The 10294-nt window shown below is 43.8% G+C and overlaps 1 protein-coding gene across 3 annotated transcripts; it reads right to left on the bottom strand.

Moving 5' to 3' along the window:
* Window positions 1-5440: 5440 nt before the first annotated feature.
* Window positions 5441-9407, bottom strand: blcap.S (BLCAP, apoptosis inducing factor S homeolog). 3 transcript variants are annotated; one of them, XM_018237594.2, is made up of 2 exons: window positions 9270-9407; window positions 5441-6460 (listed from the first exon to the last, which is right to left on the bottom strand). In XM_018237594.2, exon 2 carries the CDS (start codon window positions 6414-6416, stop codon window positions 6153-6155), a length of 264 nt encoding a protein of 87 aa, XP_018093083.1. In that variant the 5' UTR covers window positions 6417-6460; window positions 9270-9407; the 3' UTR covers window positions 5441-6152.
* Between the last annotated feature and the right edge of the window lie 887 nt (window positions 9408-10294).

Below are 10294 nucleotides of genomic sequence, written 5' to 3'. Positions count from 1 at the left end.
TAAGACTTGTCATTTATTGATGGTTTATCATTTGTAAATATAGAACGACTCTATTTTTATATTATATCAAATATAGATATTACAAAAATAATTCTGTAGGGATATGTACTGTTGCAGAGTCAGATGGCACCACCTGGTGACTACAATTCAAATTGCATTCAGCAGTCTCTACTTTTCACTTCTTAAAGAGGTGGTTCACCTTTTAGTCAACCTCTACTATGTTATAGAATGGATAGTTCTAAGCAACTTTTCAGCCTTAATTTTTTCTATTTTTTGTAGTTTTTGAATTATTTGCCGTCTTCTTCTGACTCTTTCAAGCTTTCAAATTGCAGTCACTGACCCCATCTAAAAACAAATGCTCTGTAAGGCTACAAATTTATAGATATTGTTTCTTTTTATTACCGTACTCATCTTTCTATTCAGGCCTCTCATATTCATATTCAAGTCTCTTAATTCAGTGGCGTAACTACCAGGGGAGCAGGGGGTGCAATTGGGTCAGGGCCTGCACCCCTGCAGGGCCCCCCGGCAGTCACGCGCCCCTTGCAGCGGCTGCAGCGCCGCACGGAAGAGGGTGGGGGTGGGGCGGGGCCCGGCTCGCACCAGGGCCCACCCCCACCCCCACCTAGTTCCGTCTCTGCTCTTATTCAAATCAATACATGGTTGTTTGGGTAATTTCTGCAACCTGGATTGCTGAAATTGCAAACTGGAGAGCTGCTAAATAACACAAAAACATAAAAAGCAATCACAAATTGTTTTAGATTCTACTGATTATTAGTGACATCACAGGAGATGAGGTTAGTGTAAACACAACCCGTGGGGGTGTCTAATTTTGGCACCCCCAAATGTGACTTTCCTTCTCCAATAAGGTTTGCACAGCCCTCTATTCTGATGTATATAGAGCTCCCTTTATATAGAGACATCTTCTGTTGATTAACCTAGATGTACAGTGGTGTGAAAAACTATTTGCCCCCTTCCTAATTTCTTATTCTTTTGCATGTTTGTCACACAAAATGCTTCTGATCATCAAACACATTTAACTATTAGTCAAAGATAACACAAGTAAACACAAAATACAGTTTTTAAATGAGGGTTTTTATTATTTAGGGAGAAAAGAAATCTAAACCTGTGTGAAAAAGTAATTGCCCCCTGAACCTAATAACTGGTTGGGCCACCCTTAGCAGCAATAACTGCAATCAAGCATTTGCGATAACTTGCAACGAGTCTTTTACAGCGCTCTGGAGGAATTTTGGCCCCCTCATCTTTGCAGAATTGTTGTAATTCAGCTTTATTTGAGGGTCTTCTAGCATGAACTGCCTTTTTAAGGTCATGCCACAACATCTCAATAGGATTCAGGTCAGGACTTTGACTAGGCCACTCCAAAGTCTTCATTTTGTTTTTCTTCAGCCATTCAGAGGTGGATTTGCTGGTGTGTTTTGGGTCATTGTCCTGCTGCAGCACCCAAGATCGCTTCAGCTTGAGTTGACGAACAGATGGCCGGACATTCTCCTTCAGGATTTTTGGTAGACAGTAGAATTCATGGTTCCATCTATCACAGCAAGTCTTCCAGGTCCTGAAGCAGCAAAACAACCCCAGACCATCACACTACCACCACCATATTTTACTGTTGGTATGATGTTCTTTTTCTGAAATGCTGTGTTACTTTTACGCCAGATGTAACGGGACGCGCACCTTCCAAAAAGTTCAACTTTTGTCTCGTCGGTCCACAAGGTATTTTCCCAAAAGTCTTGGCAATCATTGAGATGTTTTTTAGCAAAATTGAGACGAGCCTTAATGTTCTTTTTGCTTAAAAGTGGTTTGCGCCTTGGAAATCTGCCATGCAGGCCGTTTTTGCCCAGTCTCTTTCTTATGGTGGAGTCGTGAACACTGACCTTAATTGAGGCAAGTGAGGCCTGCAGTTCTTTAGATGTTGTCCTGGGGTCTTTTGTGGCCTCTCGGATGAGTTGTCTCTGCGCTCTTGGGGTAATTTTGGTCGGCCGGCCACTCCTGGGAAGGTTCACCACTGTTCCATGTTTTTGCCATTTGTGAATAATGGCTCTCACTGTGGTTCGCTGGAGTCCCAAAGCTTTAGAAATGGCTTTATAACCTTTGAAATTGAACTCAGGTGTGATAAACCACAGTTAAGTTATTTTTTAAGAAGGGGGGCAATCACTTTTTCACACAGGCCCATGTAGATTTGGAGTTTTTTTTCTCCCTTAATAACATAAACCTTCATTTAAAAACTGCATTTTGTGTTCAATTATGTTATCTTTGACTAATAGTTAACGTTTTTTGATGAGCAGAAACATTTAAGTGTGACAAAAATGCAAAAGAATAAGAAATCAGGAAGGGGGCAAATAGTTTTTCACACCACTGTATATACAGCCCTGTGTATTAGCCCTTATGTATATAGAGCATTTTGTATTAGGTGCTTCTCTATTAACCCTGAGATATATACAGCTCTTTGTTATAGGTGCTATACACCTTCTGTTTAAAACCCTTCTATACATTACTAACATGATATCCAACGAGTTTCGACCCTCCGACAGTTGGGGTCTTCATCAGGCCCTGCATTAGTTTCTAGAAGAAATTCTGACTTTGTCACATCATTGAGATACCAGGACCTGTGCTGAAAGTAGAGATGCTTTGACAACCTTTTTTATTTCTGTGGACTTAACTGATTCTTCAGATTTTTTGGAATCACTGCATTGCAGTGCAGGTGTGGGATTTATCATTCAGGCTGCTTTAAACCTGGACTTTGTATTTCAGAAGCAATATAAATGATTTGCATGGGGCTGCATTTGCAACACAAATGAAAATATTTCCTACAGCTATGAGCCTGGGTATGTGAGCCATATAAGGGTAGAACGCCACGGGCGATTTTGGTGGTATCCGACGCGATGAATCGCTGGCATCACGTCGGATGTGCAGAAGATAAGTTAAGAAATAGAAATGTCGGATACAGTTGCAGCATACATCCGACACTGTCAGATGGAGACGCTGCATGCACCATCTGCATACGAAGTCGTGTCATGTCAGATGAACGATGCGACAAGATCCGTCATTTGTATGTCTTAGGGTAGAACTCCACGGGCGATTTCGGCGCTATCCTATGTGACGTGATGAATCTCTGGTGTCAAGTTGGATGCGCTGAAGATAAGAAATAGAAATCCTGGATGCAGTTGCATGCAGCTTCTGCATCCGAAGTTGTCGTGTCGGATGAACGCTGCGACAAGATCGGACATTTGTATTTCTTAGGGTAGAACTCCACGGGCGATTTCGGCGCTATCCAACGCAACGCGATGAACCGCTGGCGTCAAGTTGGATGCGCTGAAGATAAGGTAAGAAATAGAAATGCCGGATGCAGTTGCATGCAGCGTCTGCATCCGAAGTTGTCGTGTCGGATGAACGCTGCGACAAGATCCGACATTTGTATTTCTTATCTTATTTTTCATTGCATCCGGTTTGATGCCTGTGTTTTGACGCAGTGCGTCGGATCCACTGGAATCGAATCAAAGTCGCCCATGGAGTTCTACCCTAACAGTTTTACCTGCGCTGTGTCTCACTCCATAGATAAACATAATTATATGGATCACATGCCTATTAAAAAATAAATGGAGCACATGGACATGGTTGGCTACAGTTGTGTAACAATCTCAATGTGCAGATTCCCAGCCAAATTTCCTTTTACAGTGGATCCTCAATTTTACATACTCTGACTTTTCCATATTTTAAACCCTCTTTCTGTGGCCCCACCACATTATAATGGATAATACATCTGTGCACTGGGAATATGATGATCTTCTTTGCAAGGACTGTACAAGGAGTAGCTTCAATTTTACCCTGATTAGGAAGAAAAAATAAACCATAGAGCAGAAATGATGTTCAACACAAGCCATTTCTTTAATCTGATGCAAGCTTGTCTTGCACAAAGGATGAGCGGGGATGTTTTAACACACATTGCTCTCCTTCATATTATAAATAGCCCTAATCATCCTCAAGACTAATCATGTAACTATAGACTCCACAAATCAGTATTGTGTTTGCTACTATTGTGTTGTAAAATAAATCCTGTATCCCCTGCAGAAAATAAGATTTTTGAAGCAGTGTCAGAGTTTAACAATGTATATAAATATCACGTTAGTTCCATAACCCGCATTTCTAAATGATCTTGCAAAGAAACAAAAGCTTCTTCTTCATGCATCCACCCTGGCTTATTTCTTAAACTTTCCTAAAGAATCTCAACTTTTATGAAATATCACTCACTTTCCAATGTCAACTTCTGTGGCATTCAAGCAGAAGGAAGATTGAAGGAGCACATTGTTTCTGTAGAACTCTTATAGACATTTGCATGTTAAGACGGAGTTTTTAGATCTCTCCCAACTGGTGTTGCAAAATCAACAGGCTCCAGCACTCTACTTATTACTGTGGTGGTGTAAAGCACAACTGCAGAAACAATAATGAAAGTAAAACAGTTGTTAAAAGTCACATTATTAAAAACCTTTCTCCAGTTTTGTGAATAAGGAGTTTTTGGCATCAAACTGCCTTTCTGTACAGCACTTTCATCATTTGGAGTAACATTTAAAATCACACCAATCTGTCAGACCAACTTCTAAAAATTTGGTGTAAGTTATTGGGCAGTACAATTCAATGTTGGAGTTAAGAAAGTTGGTGTTACCAGATATTCTCACTACTACTTATTCTCCAGTTCTGGGCTAAATACACCTTTGTGATGCCAATAGTTGCGTAACTAGAGGTTACTGGGCCCCAAAGCAAATTAAATTTAGGGCCCCCAACATATCCAGAGGTTGTCCTTTTTTACCAATATATGTTGAAATTGTTCATTAGTTAGGATGTCATGGTGCCACTATACCTCTTGGGCCCACCTGCAGCCTCAGGATCTGCTTCCTCTGTAGTTATGGTTCTGCTAATACTAGGGATGCACCAAATTCCAGATTTGTTTCCAGATTCGGCTGAATCCTAATTTGCATATGTAAATTAGGGTCGGGGAGGGAAAATGTGTGACTTTTTGTTACAAAACAAAAGTAAAAAATGGTTTCCCCTTCCAATGCCTAATTTGCATATGCAAATTAGGATTCGGATTGGTATTCGGCTGAATCTCTAGCGAAGGATTCAGGGGGTTCGGCCGAATCCAAAATAGTGGATTTGGTGCATCCCTAGCTAATACTCAGTGGTTAGGACACACTGATATGCAGCCTGCTGGAAGGAAGACCCACCAATATCTCAAATGCTTCCTATCGCCTCCCCAGCAGTATATGAACTTAGCCAGTGAAAGATAAAGATCTTTACATACAGCAAGAGAAATTACTTCTGAACTGAATAACCTTGATCAAAAGTTAAATTGAAACAGATCGCCGTTCTATTGAATTACACCTGTATATATTTCTACACATTCACTAACAAAGCACTTATAAGCCATTCGTATGATTAATAAAGCTTTATTCAGAACTTTTCAACACCAAAAAAAAAAAAAAAAAAAAGGTTAAAATGACTGGGCTCAGAAGCTGGAAATTCATAATACGCTCCAGTGAATTCTTGTATGTAAACATACCAGCTTGGCACAATTAGTATCCGTTGGAGGTACACAGGCTACAAGGAACAGCACCCACTGAATACTGCATGCTATTGGGTAGTTTTCATTCCTCCAAAGATGGCGCCACATCCATTTTATTGAAAGCTAGGCTGCTCCTTTTTGCCTGTTGCCATGTGTACGAGTTTGCGTGCGGCATATGCGAAGTGGCCATTTTCAGTGTTTCATTGTGTCAGGCCTGGGAGGTGTCTATGTGATTGTAAAGTATCAAAAACAAAGGAACAAAATACAGACAATTAAAAATCCTTTTCCCCATCAATGACAAGACCTGGCAGTGCTATATTGTCTCTGCCCACATGTTGGCAGTGGTGCCAGGGAAAGAGATAAATGAGCATGGAGGGACACAGTAGAGAATCCGATGCCCATCACCAATTACAGAACAGTGCACTTATTTTTCTGCTGCACCAAATTTTAATATGGAGTCCCAAATGTCCCAGGTTAATACCACACATAACGGTGCAAGCAGTGTCAGTCGGCTGGAAGAAGGGCATCTCCATCTTGGCAGAAAGCAGCACTCTGTGAATTCCGCCAGCATAGCAGCTTTCTAAGTGCCAACAACAGCAGGATCATGGGCAGCTTCGGGCAGCTCACTGGCACTGCAGTGGTAAAGGAAGCAGTTTCCCCAGCAACTGTAGCAGATGAGGAAAAGGGCGCCAAGGAAAACCAATGCGCAGATTGTACAAGGCTTCCTCTCCAGCAAAAAGCTGAGCAGGTAAAATCCCATGAACATGGAGTGACTGAACCAGAGGGCTGGGTTCAGAGGTTTGGGGATCAAAAGGACAGGAAGAAGCCACTGTAGACAGTACATGGTGAAGGCAAGGATTCAGTTTCTTAGGGGTTCTTGTCTGAAACCTGCGGAAAGATAAAAGAAGAAACAGAAGATTAAGGAATTTACAATATTGACTAGTAAGCAAGGGATAAATAAACACCACTGCTGACAACAGTACTTAAAAGTGTTTATGCATCATTATATTCTCAATATCTACAATATAGCATATTCTTGGCCAACAAAATTATTCCTATAGACAACCCAGTGTTAAAGATGACATTTCTGTTACGTTCCTATCCAGTTGTCCCAGTCAATCCAACCAGTACTTTATTTGTTCTATGTGTCTGTGCTGCTTCTCTTTTCATCCGTCTCCACTCTTATGTGTTTTAAAGTCTAAAAGTCACTTTCGCACGGAGACATCAATTAATGGATCTATTTTCTTCTGATGACAAGTGTCCAGAATTATCAGCTCCTTAGGGTGGTGGCAGACGGGGCGATTAATCACCCAGCGTCAAATCTCCCCTACTTCGTGCGACTAATCTCCCCAAATGCCTTCCCGCTGGCAAGAATATGAATTGCCCGTGGAATGGCATACATGTCTGAATTCACCCGAAGTTGCCTCACAAGGAAACTTCAGGCGACTTTGGAAATCCAAAGCGATTTGTATGCCATCCCGCAGCCATTTGTATTCTTGCCGGTGGGAAGGCATTTGGGAAGATTAGACGCCCGCAGTAGAGTCCTGTGCGGAACCAATTTGTTAAACCCGACCCGTAGGTACCTTATCCTCAACCCAATCCGAGACCCGCTGACCATCAAGAAACAGGAAGTGCTGTCATTAGAAGTTGGTGTGTGTGTTGGCGTGTGTGTGTACATTTGTTATCTTTATCCCTGCTGAGCAGAATCCCTGAGTTTCATTAAAGGCAGCTGGTAGAATTGATACAGTAGTTGATAATATTCCAATTTGTTAAAGGGGTTGTTCGCCTTTGAGTCAAATGTTAGTATGATGTAGGGGTGATATTCTGAAACAATTTGCAGTTGGTTTTCATTTGTTATTATTTGTGATTTTTGAGTTATTTCACTTTTTATTCAGCAGCGTCAGCCATCTGGTTGCTAGGGTCCAAATTACCCAAGCAACCATGTATTGGTTTTTAAAAAAAGAGACTGGAATATAAATAGCAGAGGACCTCAATAGAAAAATGAGTAATAAAAAGTAGCAATAACAATAAATTTGTAGCCTTAAAGAGCATTTGTTTTTAGATGGGGTCAGTGATCCCCATTTGAAAGTTGGAAAGAGCCAGAAGGCAAATAACTTAAAAATGAAATAATGAAAACCAACTGAAAAGTTGCTTAGAATTGGCCATTCTATAATATACTAAAAGTCTACTTGAAGGTGAACCACCCCTTTAACTGATTGTATCAATTGAAAAAAAGTCTTTGTTTATGGGGAACAATCTGAAGTCAAGTCAACTGAAAAAAGTGGTTGGAAGGTGGGACAACCCTGTCTCTCTCACGAGCCCTGTCTCTCTCACCATGCACTCACTCAGGAGCCCTGTCTCTCTCACTCAGGAGCCCTGTCTCTCTCACCATGCACTCACTCAGGAGCCCTGTCTCTCTCACTCAGGGGCCCTGTCTCTCTCACCATGCACTCACTCAGGAGCCCTGTCTCTCTCACTCAGGAGCCCTGTCTCTCTCACCATGCACTCACTCAGGGGCCCTGTCTCTCTCACTCAGGGGCCCTGTCTCTTTCACCATGCACTCACTCAGGAGCCCTGTCTCACTCACGAGCCCTGTCTCTCTCACCATGCACTCACTCAGGAGCCCTGTCTCTCTCACTCAGGGGCCCTGTCTCTCTCACCATGCACTCACTCAGGAGCCCTGTCTCTCTCACTCAGGAGCCCTGTCTCTCTCACCATGCACTCACTCAGGGGCCCTGTCTCTCTCACTCAGGGGCCCTGTCTCTCTCACCATGCACTCACTCAGGGGCCCTGTCTCTCTCACTCAGGGGCCCTGTCTCTCTCACTCAGGGGCCCTGTCTCTCTCACCATGCACTCACTCAGGGGCCCTGTCTCTCTCACTCAGGAGCCCTGTCTCTCTCACCATGTACTCACTCAGGAGCCCTGTCTCTCTCACTCAGGGGCCCTGTCTCTCTCACTCTCTCCATGCACTCAGGAGCCCTGTCTCTCTCACTCAGGAGCCCTGTCTCTCTCACCATGTACTCACTCAGGAGCCCTGTCTCTCTCACTCAGGGGCCCTGTCTCTCTCACTCAGGAGCCCTGTCTCTCTCACTCAGGAGCCCTGTCTCTCTCACTCAGGAGCCCTGTCTCTCTCACCATGCACTCACTCAGGAGCCCTGTCTCTCTCACCATGTACTCACTCAGGAGCCCTGTCTCTCTCACTCAGGGGCCCTGTCTCTCTCACTCAGGAGCCCTGTCTCTCTCACTCAGGGGCCCTGTCTCTCTCACTCAGGGGCCCTGTCTCTCTCACTCAGGGGCCCTGTCTCTCTCACCATGCACTCACTCAGGAGCCCTGTCTCTCTCACTCAGGAGCCCTGTCTCTCTCACTAAGGGGCCCTGTCTCTCTCACTCAGGGGCCCTGTCTCTCTCACTAAGGGGCCCTGTCTCTCTCACCATGCACTCGCTCGGGGGCCCTGTCTGGCTGTCTCACACCTAGGGCCCTTCATTCTCCATTTGCAGTCGTTCAGAGGCCCTGTCTGTCTCCAGTCGGTCACACAGGGCTCCTGTATATTATTGTCATATAATGATACTCAATGGAGCAGGCACATCCATACTGTCACTGCTGGAGCCCCAGACATAGACGGAAAGATGTTCGACACTCAGCAACCCCCACTGCCCTGTGCACTGTATAGCCAGCCACTCACTTTGTCACTCTCACCCTTGCCGAGTATCCCCCGGTCCTAAGCAAGGCCGCCAATTGCGCGCAGGCACCGTGTTAGACAGCCCAGGCCACGTCATGAGCCTTTTCTTAGGTCTGATGCTTCAACTTTGCCCGCCCCTCACTCATGGCCCTTATACTATAGAGATAGCGCCCTCTGGTGTAGACACTGAGTGGAATAGACCTGCACTGTCAGTGCTGCTGCCCCCTAATGGGGATGGAAGCGAATGGCAGCGCGTCAGATGTTCTGCTGCAGGAGCGGACTGTAACTCGTCTGTAAATGGCGACAGAAAAAAGTCATTGTTACAAGGCTAATAATCAGACTTGTTTAACAGCTATGCCTCCATCTGGGGAACTGTCAGGACAAGTCAACCAAACTACCTGCTTTTCTTTTCTACCTAACGAAAAAGTTTACAGCTCATTCAGCCACATTTCAATGCCTGATAAATAATTCTGAATGGATTTCCCATATCTCCCAACATTTTGGAAATAAAAAGAGGGACAAAACAATTTGCCACACTCATTTTTGTGGCCGCACCCCCTAATTTCCATCTTCATTTTCCAAAATTTGGCAGCTTATGAAAGTTTGAACATATTTCTGTGGTTTTTTTTCCAGTTATTAGTTTTGCTAATGAAGGTGAATTGCCTTTTAAGCTGTGAATCTAACTTTTCCCAAGGGACCTCCTTATCTAAATTGTTACAATTACTTATCTCAAAATTGTTACAAAGTATGTTAGTTGCACTTGGTGACTGCTCTTGGGCTCTCTGCCAAAAGCCAATTAAGTTAGAAACTTTGTTTCTTTTTATGGCTGTTCAGTGCAGAGAAAGCCAGGACTTTTCAGTAGAAACGTGGGACTGCGGGTTGAGCTGTCAAAAGCGAGACTGTCCCACTGAAAACGGGACAGTTGGGAGGTATGCAGAGACCCCTAAAAACCCTGGGTGCAACTCTCCCTAAAACCCTGGGCACAGAGATCCCTGAAACGCTGATCACAAACACTCCTGAAACCCTGGCCTGGGCACAGACT

Source organism: Xenopus laevis, chromosome 9_10S (assembly GCF_017654675.1).
Source record: "Xenopus laevis strain J_2021 chromosome 9_10S, Xenopus_laevis_v10.1, whole genome shotgun sequence".
In the NCBI taxonomy this organism is placed as follows: domain Eukaryota; kingdom Metazoa; phylum Chordata; class Amphibia; order Anura; family Pipidae; genus Xenopus; species Xenopus laevis.
Note: the sequence above shows the minus strand (reverse complement) of the source record. Positions and strands in the feature narration are given on the sequence as shown.

Coding starts and splice junctions, on each gene's coding strand:
- blcap.S (XM_018237594.2), bottom strand. CDS start 6,416: ATGTACTGTCTACAGTGGCTTCTTCCTGTCCTTTTGATCCCCAAACCT.